This window comes from Epinephelus fuscoguttatus, linkage group LG12 (assembly GCF_011397635.1).
Source record: "Epinephelus fuscoguttatus linkage group LG12, E.fuscoguttatus.final_Chr_v1".
Lineage (NCBI taxonomy): Eukaryota > Metazoa > Chordata > Actinopteri > Perciformes > Serranidae > Epinephelus > Epinephelus fuscoguttatus.
In genome coordinates, this window is record NC_064763.1 from 6,510,845 (window position 1) to 6,528,616 (window position 17,772).

The 17,772-nt window shown below is 40.0% G+C and overlaps 1 protein-coding gene across 1 annotated transcript in view; it reads left to right on the top strand.

Moving 5' to 3' along the window:
- The window catches only part of opcml (opioid binding protein/cell adhesion molecule-like), a 305,981-nt gene that overhangs the window by 182,580 nt on the left and 105,629 nt on the right, over positions 1-17,772 (top strand). The window contains exon 3 of the mRNA XM_049591589.1: positions 16,594-16,719. Coding sequence (XP_049447546.1) covers positions 16,594-16,719 — 126 coding nt within the window. The remainder of the gene's footprint in view (positions 1-16,593; positions 16,720-17,772) is intronic.

The following is a 17,772-nucleotide window of genomic DNA, read 5'->3' on the forward strand; positions in this document are numbered from 1 at the left end:
GGCATTGCGGGCGCTCCCGTATGAAAGAGTGATGACTGTTTTCATGAATTTTTAGTACATTTTCCTACCAAAAGTAATGCGCCAAAATTCATGCATATCCCATGTAATCATTAGCCAATAATTTGCGCAGTACCTCGGTATAATGGAAGGCTGCGATTATCTGACCAATGTGCTCATGGGAGTGAAAAAGGAGGTTGTCCCAAGTGGTCCAGTTTGGTGGAAGATTAGGTAGAGTTAGGATAAGAATGTCAGGATAAGCCAGTCACAGGCAGAGTAAAGTAGAGTAGAGCTGGTCATGCACTCACCATCCTAAAATGAATACGTTTTCCACTGGTACACATAAAAATGGCCACTGCTCTGACCGTCCTGTTATGTTGATTTGGATAGTAATGTCCGTTCTACTCTCATATTATTTCTATGGCTTCAGTGCTGAGAAGTTCTGGACTGTGGTCCATTTTCTGTTCTAAATAACCTCCAGTTCTTAAAAGTTGAGAGGAACCATTTTGTTCTCTAAAGTTTTGCAATTGGAAGGGCAAGAGAGGCAAATTAGAACATAATGAGGGGACAGTGTTTTTATGGTACACTTACTAAAATGTCCTTCTTCTCCTGGCCATTATTAGCCACACAGTGTAATTATTGTACCTGCTATACTGAGTTCCATGAAGTGGTTGTCCAAGTCATTACAGATACAGCAAGCAGCAGACATTGTACATCGAAGGCACACAAGGTCAGATCCAAAATACATTTTTCTACTGACTCTGACCAAACTTTATCTCAAAAATACACAACCATCAGCACATACTCCAGTTTGTGGCACAAAATTCATCCACACAGACTGTGGATGCAAATGTCAAGGGTGCAGTTAAGACAGAATAAAGATTGGAAACAACAGGTTTTTTTGTTTTTGTTTTTGTTTTGTTTTTTTGCATTGTTGTTTCTGCACTGTGCCTCTACCTGCTTGAAGAAAGTGCAGAATATATTCCATGTTCAAATGTTCTGCAACATAACCTCTTGGTGCTCTGCAGGATGCATTACATTTTAATTTGGCACAAACCTTAAAATCTGTTGTGTGAAAATATGACTGCAGGCATGAAAAGCAACAGACGAGGATATGGAGTGGAAGAGACTGTGGACATGGAATGGAAGAGAAAATGAGAGAAAATTCTATCTTGATAGTGGTTAGACTGCCTCTTTCCATTTCTAAAGTGCACATTCATATTACACTGCCACTCATTTAATTTGTAGGCTGACTGGGCATGTTGTGAATATAAGCCACACTGCGTGAGATTCAAATGATGCACTCCTCTCCATGTAAAATCAACCTGATATTACTTTTACTAGTCACCAGTTACAAGTCATGATTAGTTTCTGGATGGCATTTTGTAGTATGACATTAGATTGCTGATTGACAAACACACCATATGGGAATATAGCCACATTTTTTGAATGCATCCAGGAACACACTGTGCAGTGCATTTCCTGTCAAACAGATATTTTTACTGTTGTCCTACTTAAAGCGCCTTTTATGCTTGTTAATCAGATTCATGTGACATCAAAGCTTTCAGTTTCTCAGACAACATGAGAACATCAATACGTGTATTATACTGAAACACTTCAACATGTTTGATCACCTGACATGCATCTTACCTTACTATGACATCACATCAACAGAAAAGGCATCCCACCATATGTATCCCTTGATGGAGCAAAAATGACATCTTGCTGTTTTTTTGTTGTTTTCTGCTGATTCTATGGTGATTTGTTACATCAACATCTTGCTGATGAGTCCATGTGTTTGTGTGATGTCATACATTAAGTCATAAGTTTTAATGGTTTGCTACATTTGATTTCCATTTATGACCATAAATGACAGTCTACAATTTTTTTAGTATGACTAAAAACAAAAAGTATTTACATACTGATGGATTCATGCATTTGATGTTCTGTATAAACATTTTCTCTTAATAATTAGATATTTTTCAAAGGCATAACAGGGATAAAATTCTTAATACTCTTTCTGGCCCACCAAAACCCAGCCATAGGTACTCCACCATCCACATGGTCATATTGTCACAAAGATTTCATCTAAGATCATTTGTAGACTGATGCATGAAAAAGAAACTCTTGAACAATGTTATATAATGATAATTTTAGAATCTATTTACACCTAGTATTAACATATGTTTTGGTGAACTGAACGCAGGTGAACAGCTGATACACATCACCTGTCACACCTGTGTCTATTATGCAACTCCAGCTGACCACCTGTGTTCAGATTTTGTCACTACTGCTTGATTCTTGCTAGAAGGTCAAAGGACTCTACACAAAGTCATTACATTCACACTCTAACTAGCTGCTCACTAGAATGCTCACTGGTGACACAAGACTTCTTCCGACTCATCAGAAAATGGGCAAGTTATAGAATGCTGGTGAGCTATCACCAAGACAACCACAACATCCAGGATTGATGACAAACTCCTTTTTCAGCACACTCTGACCTCGTAACATGTCGACGTTTGGTCATGGACTTTCCATTTCGTACCCTTGGTGCATTGGTTGTAGACGTTCTGGGACACCATGTCAACTTAAGCCTGTTACATAAATTGTCTGTTTGCAAAATACACTACCGTTTTCAAAGAAAATGTACAGATTGCAGACAGGCTCTTTCAACAACCTGTACAACCCTGAAAACTGATGTTGTTTTCCTTCAACAACAACAGCACGTAGGTATGTTTTGCAAACACACATGATGTTGGGTTTAGGCCACAAACACCAGCCTTCTAGGTGAAAGTTGGTTGTTGTTGGATTCAGCCAGGTAGCCAAATGTGATAAGCCACCCAGAGCCACATTGGGGCACCGCACAGCCCTACCTCTACCTCTACCTCTCTCTCTCGCTCTCTCATATTTTTTATGTTGTTTTTCACAGTATTGGCCCAATATGTGGAGCCACCCACCGAGAAACCTCCTGTTCTAATGGTCACTCTGCCCTTGTGCATTCATGTTGTTTATATCTGTATTTTTAATCCATAAATCATCAAGGTTTATTCCCTACGTTGAGCAAACTGTGTTTTCAAATCTGTATTTTTGTTATGTAGCCCCACATAATCCTGAACAGATGTTCACAAAGAACATCAAAAACAGACGCAATATACACTAGATGACTACGGGCAGTAATTCTGACATTCAAAATATATTTCCGTGAGTTGTTTCAAGTTTTTTTCATTTATTAATTTATTTGTTTGTTTAGTTTTTTAATAGGACTTGGGCCTCTGGGCTCTGCTTTTGTAAATCAGTGGTGCACAGCATCACCTTCAGTCAGTAGCACATGGCACTGTTGCTCAGGGTGTGGTGTCCTGCTGTTAAAGACCTTTTCCACTGTCACATTTGGCCACGCCAAATCAAGCCACGCTGTGCCAATTTGCATTTCCATTGTCAGTTTGGACACGCCATGCCACGCCATGCCACGCCGAGCTGCGCCAGTGCTGGACCCTCTCCAGAGTAGGTCCAAAAGCCGGGCTTCCCGCCCTTCAGCGGGTAGTAGTGACGTTTCACCAACTGCAGCCGACCCCCGACGGCCTCACCCCCCCCCCCCCCCGAAACATTCTACTCACGTCCGTCTGGCAGAGACCAGAGAGAAAGGCATTGTTAAAAGTCTCTGTACAGGGCTTGACAGTGCGAGCATTTCACTCGCATTTGCGACTAAAAATAGGTGTGTGCGAACTGTAAAAAAATTTAGAGGCACGTGTGCATAAAAAAAATCAGCCGAAGCAGCCAATATTTTTGTCAATAAAAAAATATGATAATCTAACCGCAAATATTGAAGGAACTCCAGCTGCCTTCCCTCTTCCCTCTTCCCCATGTGACACGGTTATGGGCGGTTTTCCAAGCCACTGTCGGCATAATGAATATAAGTCCCACTGTCGGGTGGAAATAAGTCAAAGTGTGGCGGAGGCAGGGACGGTTTTTGCTATGGGCAATGTGGGCGACTGCCCAGGGCACAATCTATGTGAGGGCGCACGAGTGCCCTCCAAAAAAACAAAAAAACAAACAAACAAAAACAAAAAAAAAATTTGCAAGTTTTCTAGACTACCGCTCATTTCCACGTCAAGTTAGTGGAGTGGGCGCTGGGGCGCCCCTATTATCACGGCGGTTGTGGGTTGAACGGGGGTCACAGACAGGAATACAGCAGAGGATCATAGTGGGCAAGATAACGGCTTACCGCGACAGAGAAGTCCGACTCCAGGTCCAGTAATTTCCTCTTTCGTTGGTGTCACGACTGCCCAGTAGTACCTGGACAACCGAGCCGTGGCGGCACACAGGTATGTGGCGTGTCAGAGGAGAAACGAGCCGTTCACATTTCTCTCTTTGTGGCAGGTAACGGTCCACAAACCTCACCACGCTTTAGGGACTGTTCTTTATTTATGAAGGGACTGTCAGGGGAGGAGGGTGGCTGGTTAATTTTTATCTTATTTATTTATTTTATTTTGATCCCCCCTATGTTAATCACTTATTGATGCAGTTAGGGACCGTTCTCCACGGCCAGGCTGTCAGCTGGGTGGGAATAAGTCAAAGTGTGGCGGAGAAGAGGGACTGGGAAAAGAGGCTCCGTTCTCCCCGCAGTTAGGGACCGTTTGCCACGGTACCGCTGCTGGGCAGGGTGGAAATAAGTCCTGCAGAGTTTCAGAGGTCCTGGAGAATGTTTTAGGATAGTAATAACATTATATAAGATAATCATATTGCAAAGATAATATATATTAGATAATAACATTAAAGACAAAATTAAATTGCAATACTGATTTTACCTGTCTGTACGTTTTGTATACAAATTCATTAAATAGTTTTGCTTGTAAATGTCTATTTGCATCACGTTTATTACGGAAAACACATTATTTGATCAATTTACATTGTGCTCCTAAAGTTCTTTGTGCGCTCCTTACTTTTTCAACTGGCAGCATCGGATTTAAAACATTATAGGGCTTTCTGTTTTGTATTGGTCCTCTGGCTTCCAGTGAAAACCACCTGAATGTTTGGATCTCAGGTTATCGGAGAAAAAAGTGTCAACGTGTTAGCATTTGATGGACAAGTTGCCTGCGGCGACATGCCAGACAACATCAGAGATACACTGATTTGTAACATGAAACTGTGTTACTCACTGGGTCCGTTTGTTTTGAAAGGAGGAGACCTAGATGAATAATTCAGCTTTCAGTAAAATCCTCCTGAACATCTGGGTCAGTAACAGGTGAGCACACATTAAGTTATCAGAGAAAAGGGGTGAGGAAACAATAGCATGTGGTGGGCATGTCGATGCCAAACAGTGTCAGCGGTATCCTTATTTGTAAGGTGAAAATGTTTTATTCAGTGTTTTTAACGGAGTTAATCATCTGGTCCATAAACGGCTGGACCTTGACCGGATGATAATTCAGCTCCCAGTAAAAACCTGAAGGAATTCTAGCGGGAGAAGTTTTAGCTGGTTGCAATCTGCAATCTGCAATCCCACACTAGACAGTAACAAATCCACCTAAATCCTAAATACTTTTGGTGAGTGTGGGAGGAGATAGCTCGGTGTTGCTGTGGTCGAAAGAGCTTGGCTGTGCACTTAGCGCTGAGCAATGGTTTGATCAATTTGTTAATGAATGTGTGACAAAAATTATTGACATGTACAACATTGGGATGTGAGTGGCTTTTATCCAAATTAATAATGGCTGCTGCCTTTCCTTTCAGCCCACAAGCATAAGCACACTGTCACTGACCACAGGTGATTTTGGAAAGGTGGATGAGTTCTGTGGGATTCCCACGGGGCGGGAGGACTTTGAAAGAATTCTCAATCCTATCAGTTCAGAGGTGCTGTTTAATTAACTGTGATAAATAGGAAAAGATCATGGGGAAAAACAGTCTGTCTTTCATCTTTAATTCACAGGTTTGCTCTATTCATTTGATCCAAACATTAACATTCAGTTAGTTGTACCATTTATTACAATATACTACACACAAACATGCAGGCACAGTTACAATAATTCCTGTATATCTCTGCAGACTGGAGAATGAATGGGTTAGTTTAAGTGAGAGCTCCTGCTCTAAAATTTTGATCATATTACCATGGCAAATACTAATAATTTGATAGAAGCATATTCATTCATTCATTCATTTGAAATGGGATTTTGGCGGTCATGATTTTTGCCCCCACAAAATGGTAGATTTTCATGTTTAATTTCCTCTTCTAAATACTGGTATCAGCATACTAATTCATCTGCAACACACAAAGACTGGCTACAGAAACATTTTTGAATGCTTTTAGATACTTGAGCGAGTGAGCTGGGTTAGCATGAATGCTGCATGTGGAGGAAGATAGAGAAGGGAAGAATATGCTGAAGGACTCTCCTGCTGGGAAGTTGTCAGCACTTATACTCTGCATCTGTGAAAGTGAAATATACGGACTTTTTATAGTTAATTTAACAACAGATGGTCGTTTTAGAGAAAGTAAAGATAGATCTACAAAATATATACTCTCAGGTTGAAATTGCATAAGCCAGGATATACTGTAAAAAGGTATGAGAGGCCAACACTGCTACTAATCGCTAGTCAGCTCATCAATATAATGAACACATGGCTGACAGCCTGGACTTATAAATACAAGGAATTAAAGGCCCATCTCAGCCAGCATGTGTGTGGCGCTTTTCTCATGCTGATCACAAGGTAATATATTTACGCAGTGCATCATACCCTGCCATTTGGTTTCGCTTCAGTGCTGCTGTCATTACTTTGGACTGAATCCTGGAACATAAGATGCAATGGGTCCCATATGAAAAGCTGCCTTTGAACTGAGAAAGCTTGGAAGTTTGAAGGCAGGTGTCACTGTTTGTGCCTTCCACCAGCCAGTGGGAAAACTAACCTAGTTTACTTCCACCTCACCAAAGCACGAGCAGCCCCCCCAAGTGTTTTATCACACTTCCGAGCGGGAATGTTTGGATCCCTTTCTTGTTCCTTCTCTTGGAGCTGGGTGTGCCTCTGAATTAACAATAACCACTGACAGGAACACTGAATGTTACCGAGATATCTGTCACAGATGTCTGTTGTTCCGAGACACGATGGCAGATTGGAAAACTAACTGACAGTGATTCCTTTGATGTTTCAGTCACATAGTAATTTGTTATGAAAGAAGAGTTAGCATCTATTATAGATTTGGTGAATGCTGGCACAGGAGCAGAGGCTTTGATGTTGGGAGATGTCAAAGGTTTATGCTCATCCTTTAACAATCCTGAGCAAAGCCTTCTTTCTTCCTTCAGTTTCTTCACATTCCTTTCAATCATAAATGAAATCACATTTTTGGTTTAACTGTTTTTGTTGTTGTTGTTTCTCTAATTATTTTTGGCATTTTTCGTGTTACATAAAAGCAGTGACCACAATAATGCTGTACTTTGGAGCTGTTGCAAAACCACTCCAAAGCTGAGTCATTCATGACTGTTTACAATGGATGTAGGCCTGTGGAATGAATAGGAAAAGGGATATGTATGAAAATGTGTTGCTTTGCAAATGCACTGAGTATGCAATCTTGGTGGCAATCGGTATGTGAGAGGACGAGTTGGCCCATTAAATATTGCAAGCTTCCAAAATTTTAACAATGCAAGGTTTTATCTTCACGGTCAATACGTTCTCATTCCCAACTCTCCAAATGCTGACGCTTGATCAGTGGTCCTACACATCAAAATATTATGTGCTAGGTGCCCATCCTACGTCAGTTTTGACCCCCTTGGACAATGATTCAATTGATGCTTGCTACATGCATTGTGTCTTTTCAAGATAAACTTCTGTTTTCCCAGGAAATGTATAGTTTTTGCTGGTTAAATGCATACAGTGTTTTTCAAAATAAACTTTGAACATGGGTAAAAACTTTTTATGTTTACATCCTTAGATTTAGGCAACAAAAGTAGTTAGGGGTAAATAAAAATCATCATGGTTTGGCTAAAAGTAAGTATGATTGTTACTAACGTAATATAACGTCACATAACCTATTCCACATTCGTCACCAGCATAGTCTGCCACAAATACTAGCACACTATGCAGTTATTAGAATAATTCAATTGGCTTTGTGTTTTCACACTTGATAAGAACAGCGAGCTCATGGTTGAAAGTCCGGAGTTTCTTTGACCCATACATACCCCCCCCACCACCCGCCCTATGTGGACTGTCTCTCCCTTTACACTATGGTACTTTGCTCACAACATCATTGCTGCCCCCTGGTGCATCTCATGCTGCTACTGAGGGTGCCTCTGTGATTCGGTGACTGATACCAAAAGCCATTGACTAAGCATAGGTATTTGATGAGTTTGACACATTTTGGGGAAAAAAAAGCTCAGAGCTTGTACAAGATGTATGGGATACACTTTTAAATACATAATAAAATAATACATACACACTTTTGCAATGTTGTAATATGCATGAGAAATGCAAATGACTTTCTGTCCATACATTTTCCACCAATGATCTAGGTCTGGGTAGCAGCAGGCTAAGCAAGGTTAACCCAAAGGGTAACCCAGATATGTTATCCCTTCAGCATGTTATGGGTCTGCCCCAGGGCCTCCTCCCGTTGGGACATGGTTGGAACACCTCCACAGAGAGGTGTCAAGGAGGCATCCAAATCAGATGCTGAACCATTTCAGCTGACCCCTTTCAATGTGTAGGAGCAACTCCTTCTCTAAGGGTGAGCCCAGCTACCCTGCAAAGAAAAATCATACTGTATCAGTATCTGCACCTGAAAACTCAACCTGACCTTAGTTTGTAGTGTCTTTGTTTTTTGTTTTTGTTTTTTTAACAGATTTTAACCATTGTCATTAATTCTGGATTTCAACAGCAACAGTGACTGTGATCAGAACATAACTTACATTTAAACTCTGTTTGCTCTGTTGTGCAGTCTGCACTTGAGTGACAGGGTGTAATACTGTAGACTGTTTATTATAGAGTCATCTGTTCTGCCTGACCCTGGTTGAAAGCGGATATCCTGCTCCCCCGCTGCCCGTAAAGAGGTGTTTGCCAACCACCCACCTCCATGCAAGGACTGCCAGGTGCACACTGGGCAGGTGGCTGCTTTACGATCTGAACTAGATGCGCTGAAAAAGTTCCTCTCAGGTAAGGAGGTGGCTGCCTGTAATTCGACCATCTCCTGACCTCTGTTGTCTGCCGTCTGGAGGAGCCAACTCCCCAGCATGCAAGGGACAAGCAGGTGGTTAAGGCCTCCAGTTCCACTCCTTTTCCTCAAAAATGTTTGACCAATGTAAACACCACAATGGATGCAAACCACAAACACAGTGAGCTTATATATGTGTCTGCAAAAACAGTTCAGATGGCAGCAGAAATGCTCTCAAAAGAAATGTCTGGTGTGTCACAGTGGCTTCAAAATAATCATCTGACTTTAAACTAAAACAAGACAGTCTCAATGTGCTTGTAAATAAAAAAAAGTAATTGAGAACTTTAGAATAAAGATTGATGAGAAAAAGATAGATTAGGTACATGAGTTTAAATTTTTAGGCATGATTTTAGAGTAAGTGCTGAAGTGCTTTGTCAGTTTTTGAAGAGACTGCAAAATTGTCAAAACAAATCTAAATTGCTTTTACTTAATAAGACAATATATACCTCTTAAGGCAGCACAGCAGTTCATGCATACCATAATATCCTCCAGCTTTTCATACTGTTTTACCGTGTGGGGCCAGGGCCACCAAACTACAGTTACACCCATTAAGTCATTATAGAAACAGGCATTGAAAGTAATGGATGGCTGGATGGCACTATTGCCTAATTCAGCAGAAATACAACATATTAAGTTTGGACAGAGTTTTTAAGAGTGTGAACAACCTTGCACGGGACATACTCTGTCAACTGGTAAACAAACAGCCTAGTGGAATCAGAACTAGGAGTATAACAAGTGGAAACTGTATAGCAGCAAAACACAGAACAACATTTGGTCAATCATCTTTCTCAGTATGAGGTATAGAACTGTGGAATGTTTACCATCTGGAATTTAAAAAACTGATATAACTCAAGGCTTTTAACGCACATGTAAAGTGATGGTCAAAACTGCTGAAACAAGCCTGTGAACACTGATTTTACGGGCCACAATCTTTGATCGCAGATATAAACACAAGTGCACGCATGTGCATTTTTGCATAATGCATGGACATACATGTGTAGGCATGTACACATACACACAAACACACAGGGACCTCATACTTAAATAGCAGAGTCATTGTTAATAGTGTTTTTGTCTCTGGTCATATTGTGGTCTCCTCTTTGACTTAATCTTTGCCTGTTTTTTACTTTATATGTAGTGCTGTATTATTGCATTGAATAACTCTGTGCTCCGTACTCTTACACTTACTGTTTTAATTTTAAAAGCCTAACCAGGGACAGGGGTTGCAAATTATCTATGGCTAGAAACCTGCATGCATTGCTACTGTAGCTTAAATATAGGATCTAAATCGCTCTTTCACCAGTGGCTATGGGTACAGAGGACTCCCAGGAGAAAAGCACACTGCTGTTGCTCAGCCTTCTTTGAAAACTTCTTGTATTGAATTGTTCTGACCCTTCAAACTCAATTTCTTTCTTTACCCACATATGTCACCATTGCATTGTTTGACTGGAGAATTGCCATAAATGTAAAATTCATATTCTAACAGAAAACAATGTGCGGTATCGTAACAATGCGTACTATACCAATGTGTTCTCGTGCCCTGCAGATAACGGTGCATTGTGGTGCTTCTGCCCTGTATCTGCTCCTCGCTCTGTGAATGCAGCATATTTACCAGCACAATGACAGCTGACATTGGGAAAAAAATATTATTACAAAGAAATACAATCACATCAGTCAAACCCTGATGTTAAATAAACACCCAGAGAAAGCATCCCTTTCCTCTTTGGGGAGCCTCTTGAATCCATTTTCTAATTAATTACTGGCTGCAACACCTTGGCTGTACTGACATGAAGAGTGACGTGTCCCTGGGCCCCCAGTCACATCCACCAGCAGCCCCAGTGGCATGGGAGCTGTGTTTTTAATCACCTGGCCACTGGCATTATCAAGCTGGAGGACCCGTCACCTACTCTGCACACAGATGCTTGTTCATTCATCTCTGCCGGAGGTCAATGTGTCTGAGAAAGTAGTGCCTGCTGTGTCCTCAAACCGCTGTGCTTCCCCTTTCCCTATTTGGAGCCTCTTAAAGGCACCACATGTTGCATTCTGCCCTCAGTGAATCATTGTCACATTAGTTCTGTGGCATTAGTCTAATTGCTGTTAAAAGGAGACGATTGCCGAAGCCTCTTCATTACGTTTTGCCAACATGCAGGTTTGGTAGGAAATCTATCAGGTCACATAAAAGCTACTCTGACAGACCTGGTTCATAGAGACTGTTAAAGGAATACTTCAACCCCTAAAGGACCATTTGTATCTCAATTACTCACCCGGTCATGATGAATGAATAGAGAAAACTTTGTTTATCTCCTATGCCTCAAGTGAATGAAGAATCCAAAACCGGAGAAAATTCTTGATAAATTGATGTCATGGGGTCCTTGTTTAACAACAGTGAGACTATACCAAAACATCTGACTCATTTATCCAGCCTTATGCTACAGTAAGCACTTCTAACTTATCTATGCTCCCTTCAAAGCCAGACTCCAATGACAAAAACATAAATTTTACTTCACTGAACACGGGAGCTGCTGATCTACCACTGCTTTTATCAGTGAGTTAGTATGTGTTATTGTATGACCTTTGTATATCCAAACTAATCCTTCAAAACACCAAAGTCACACAATAACAAAAACAATCTAACTGATTGAGGCAGCTGTGGATCAGTAGCTCCCATGTTCAGTGAGGTAAATTACTGTTTTTTTTTTTCAAAAAGTAAATGGAGTCTGGCTTCAAAGAGAGCATATATAGGTTTTACTTTCCTTTCAGTTCCCTGTCAGAAAGGGCTGTCTGTTTGGGAAATGCTGAGCACATGACTGAATAATCTTCACGAGTTGTGTGAGAGATTTTAAACTGATGTTTTGATATGGATTTGCTGTTGTTAAAAGTGGACTGCCGTGATTTCAATTCATGAAGAACATACTCAGTTTTTTGATTCTTCAAATAAAGGAGGTATGCAAGAAAAACATTTTACACAACATTACTCCTGTTACAGTATTCAAAGTAGTTCATTTTGGGTGACCCTTTGGCTGTTGGCAGTTTCCGGTTTCCTCTTAGTCTTCTTAATCTGTAAACACACCACCACCAAGAAAAAAACTGGGGTGTTTTGGACCCTAAAGAATTCTCACCTGAATCGGGGAGAGTCTTCGGGAGAGGACATGGAACAGTTCACTGTTGTCTTCATCCTGATATCTCACCACTTCTCTCTACTGTCAGCAGAGATCCTACAGCCAGTAACTCCTCTATTCCTCTCTAATTTATCTCTGTGTCTCTATCCCTGCCCTAGTGGTGCAGTCCAACATTGCTGGAGGACAAAAGCTGATGTACAACAGCATATGGACAAAATATTTGATGTGATATAACATCGCTGTTGGAATCCCCCGCTCAGGCCTACACAACAACTGTTAGAACCCAACTGATCACTAGCTACATCCACTAACCACAGACATCAGCTGCTCTCCAGTTCCAGTTGGTTACATTGGATAAATTGTTGGAGCTTTAGAAAACTTTTGGTGTTCTTTTATTTGCATGAACACAAACAGAGCAGAATGTCTTCAGACCAGAATTTGTTTGGTGTAGGAGTTGCAGTTTTCAGGAATGCATTCTTTTTTATCCCACCCTGTGCCCCAGTACACCACACATGTACTAAAGAAGCTTGTCCACAAAGTGACTAAACTGCCGATGTACTGGACAGGACGCACTTGACTGCAATGTGACCGTGGCACTTGGTTCACATGTCCGCAGTGTTATCTTGTGCACACAGAGCAGCAACTCACCAAAGACTTGTGGAAGTTAAAAGGTGAAAACAAATGCTCAGTGTATTAAAGTACTCACAGCAGCTAATTCTGAGGACTGATGGGACGGACATCTGAAACCTGATACATCACTAATAACATGCTGAAGTCGTGACTTTAATGAGACTACATTAGTAGCAATTTTTTCATTTAGTTTTTCCAGTCCAATAATTTTGTCCTGATGTAGTTCCATGATGCATCACCTAGTAATCTTTATAAACTAAAAGTTCTATTCTATCGTAGTTACACCCTATGATTTCAAAATAGCCTGCCTTTTTGTAAAAGGCCTCATCAGTTCTTTAAATGATATCCTATGGTTCTGTGACCACAAATACATGCACGGGTTTAGTTTCAGGTCAGAGCATTATTTATTATGATGAAGCTGAGGGACCTGAAGATGGTAATACACATTGTTGCTTTGTCCAAATATCACATTCACACTAACTCTGTAATGATGTATGTTACTGATCCAATCACTTCATGCTAGTCTCTTGAGATTACAACAAGCCTGTAAACTGATGGGCTAATTTTCTTATTGAATCAGTCTGCTATGATGTATCATATACTATATAATTTATATTAGTTGTTTTACTTTCGTATACAAGCTAAGAAAAAGATCGTATTTATTTACCATATATAAACCTGCTTGACTATGAAAGTTCTGCAAAATACAAGAACGGCAATCAATAGTTAGCCTACACGTGTATGTTTTAGCCTATTATAACAAAATGTTTATTGATATATAAAAGAATCTCTACATTTAACAAGACATTATTAAACAATTACAACTATGTTTTCAAGTTAAAATCAAAATACATTAAGAACAGCCTCACATTTCAACTCTTCTTGGCTTTAGGGAGTGGCCTCTGCCTTATAGATGTTAGGAAAATATTTCACCAAAAAAAAAAAAAAAAACATCGTTTTGGTTTGTTTTTGTAATCTTCACTTTAACTTTACCCAATTTCCAAATGGCCAATTTCTATCAGGCTCCACATAAAATAAACAAAGAAGTATTCATGTCAGCAGTGAAAAAATAGTTTTGTTAAAACCCACAGAACCACATCACAGTTTGGTCTATTTATGTTGTATATACACATTCTGTGTGTGTGTACTTTATACTCTATATGTACAACATGAGTATAGGCTAAGAGATGTTTCTTCTTAAACCATGTATCTGTGTCTGTTGAACAGATTTATTTGTTGAGCTAAGGGCTATATAGTCAGCCAGCATTAAAGGCAGTAAACATTAATGGGGGAACTCAGCACTGATCTTTGTCATTTCATGGAATGAGTGTTGCATGTAATTGTCCTCCTCATAATACAATTCATTTTGTCATCAGTTCTGTTTGTGTAGTCCAGTTTTGTGAATGGGTGCATCCTTAATGTGCAAATGTCTGAAGAGAAATGGAGCATTGGTTACAAGTGATTACTGAAAGGGGGACTGCATAGCTCATTTAATTTGAGACTAAAAAAAAAAGAGAGAGTTACGATGCTGCAATGGGTAGCGAATACAAAACATGGTGTGTAAAACATTGAAAATACCTTCATTTGTTTACCTGGACCATATTAATGAGTTATATGATACTGCTTAGAAATATGCTGTAAACTTGGTTTCATGTCAACAGTTTTTGGGTGGCATTTAGAGAACCAGGCTGTACACACAGTGTCCTAAATGAACCAATTGAGCTGGCTTTAGCAATGCATGCTAATCAAATCAGTAAATTCAAAGGTCAATGGGATGCACAGTAGCATATCTACTCCAGCTCTGATCCCCTGGCACAGACCACACATTACGGCCAGTCAGTACCTTTTTTTATAATAAAATATGAAAAAAATCCCATGTACCATTTTCTATCATTGTTTAATTGTATTGGGTGTATTACAGTGAATATATTACTGTGTTTTACCATTGTGTTTTAATTATTTTAATGAAGTCATAAGCTGTCTTAATCACATTGAGTGAAGTGAAATTTGAAGCTAAATCTTTAACATTGTAATTAGAGAGTTATGCGGCCAATTGACAGCAAGAGAACAGTAGCTTATTAGTCCTGTGGGGAACCATGACAACTGCTCTGAAATAAATGAAGTCCCACTGATTAACTGAGTTACAATAAACAGTGCACAGGGACTAACATAAATGTTAGTCCCTGTGCACTGAGATGGACCTGTCATTGTCATTCACGTGAATGCCTTGAGAGATTTCTTCTTTTTTTCAGATTTTGCACAAAGATGCAATTGACCTCAAGGTTGAACTAAATAGATAGATTTTAGGGGTCAAAGGTCAAAGTCACCTTAACTTTGCATCTGTCTCATTACCGTGAACATGATATCTCAAGTATACCTTGAGGGATTGTTTTTGGTTTTTTTTCAAATTTGGCACAAACTTCTACTTAGACTCAAGAATGAGCTGATTAGATTTTGGTGCTCGAAGGTCAAAGGTCAAGGTCACTGTGACTTCACAATTACTTCCCTAATTATGACAAAATTTCACAATAAAATGTCTAATAGGATGAAATGATAAAGTGATCACATTTTAAATCCAAAAGGTCAAAGGTCAATGTCACTGTGACATCATACTGTTTTTCAAAAACGCTTCTCTGGCCATTGATCAGCATCATAACTCAGGAACAGAAGGGGAGACATTTGGTGAGATACTGACTTGGTGACACTAATCCTTGGTGCCCACCTTGAAACTGTGGTGACTGTGACTGCGCTGCCAGGGGGAAGATTTATTCTAAGCATCCACGTGTTTGCAACTTGACCAGTTTGCAGAGGCACACAACCATGAAGTGGGAATTTTAGGGTTTATTTGTTTATTTTTATGTTTAGTATCTGTCAGAGTGGTGCTAATTGATTTTATGGTTAAAAAAGTAGAGACCAGTACCTTAAATTATGCAACAGAATATGACTTTTAAGTGTTTTTTTTAAAGGTTTTTTTAAAAAAAATAAATAAATAAATAATAATAATAATTAGTTATGTGACCAGTGTTGTAGACTAGTTGCCTAACTTTCTATAAAATGCTTATTGCTGGTTGATTCTATTCTATTCATCACAACCCTACCAGGCCCAAGGATTTAAAAGCTAAACTGTCCTCATTAATAGTAAAACTATGGAAAAATTTGATGTTAAACTACACTGAAGTGGGTAATATGTGAATTTTCCTCAATGAAAGCCTGTCTTGTCACATGCACTAATGATCTTTACGTCCAAGTCACCATGACTGAGTTAAATTTCACTGAAAAAGGATATCTTCTGACCCTTGATTCAAGGCTAGGGACAGGGTACACTTAATCAAGAACCCAGACAAACACACATGCACATGCAGGCATACAGATCAAGTTGGTCCAGTCAGAGAGATGAAATTATGTCTTACTCCAAATCAGTCTGATGCCTGTCTAATGAGCAGTGTGGCAAAGATACATGATGAAGAAAATCAATCATGTATAACACCACGGCGAGCCAGAGAATTGTCAAATTTGTCAGCTAATTTCATGCTAATTGAGTCCCCCAACCCAGGGTTATTTTTAACCTCATCGCTGTTCTGATCACATGGAGTAGTGAGCCCTTAGCTCACGTGTCATTAATTAAGCTAAAAACATCAATCATGATTTTCTTTCTCCCCTCAGTACCCGCCAGGATCACTAACATATCAAAGGATGTCACGGTGAACGAGGGCAGCAACGTCAATCTAATGTGTCTGGCTGTTGGTCGTCCTGAGGCCAATATCATCTGGAAGCATCATTCGGCAAGAGGTAGGCCACAAGGTGTTTATTTATTATTATTTTTTATCTTGATTTTTTGTATTTCTGGGTCTTAAAAGCTGTCTTTCATATAAAATGTATTTAATGGAGAAGAGTGTCCCATCCGAAAAAGTCTGGTGTAGGGACCCACCCAGGGAAGGGTGTAGGTTTCTTTTCAACATTAAGGGGACACATATAGAATGGAGGGTCTACTCCTGTGTATACAGGTAGAAGATTAGGATGAAGAGCAAAATCCAGTTGTAAACTGGAGATTTGTATGTGCCCTTGGTTAGAGGAAACAGGATTACTTGGCAAAGTGAAAACAGTCTTTGGTTTCTGTTACAAAGTGTTCAGCTTGAATGCAGTCAATGGGGAAGGTAGAGGATCAGATGTTAAGATCTATTTTCAATTTTTTAACAAATATGCCATGTCATCTATTTATTAAATCCTTGTCTCAGCTCAGTAACTCTGTAATGTGGATTTTGTCAGAAAGTTTTCATCATTTTCTTTTCCAACTGTCAAAGGTAATTCAGAAATTGCACAAAACAAATGTGTCAGGCAAAGCTGCAACAGCTTTACCTCAGAGTAAAGGTGACTGAACCAGCCCTCCTACGCACGCGGGCTGATGTCGACATTCCCACATAACACGCACCTCCGACACTTGCTTCACATGTATTTTTCGCCTACGTGCTGAACAGCCATTTACTTCCAGCAGGATATCAATCTGTAGCTTTTGTGTTAACATAGCCACAAGAGAATTTATGATGAATAATGCCTGGCTTTAATCTATTGACTAAGGCCTTGTTTTCTTTTCAACTTGGTGGATTGGAGGGGTTGAAACTGCACAACCTGTGGCCTGACAGGACCCAACTCCAATCAACCATGATTTGGCTGGAGGCCACAGCTGCTTTGGTCGGTTCTGTTGTGCTGGCACCTCACAGCCTGCAGGAGAGCCAAGAAGCTCTGTGCGCCTGTATGTGTGAGCACGCATGTGTGTTCTGTGTTCTAATTGTGTCGGCTCCACGCTTCCCACTGAGCATTCAGCAGTGTGAGTCATGCGCTGCT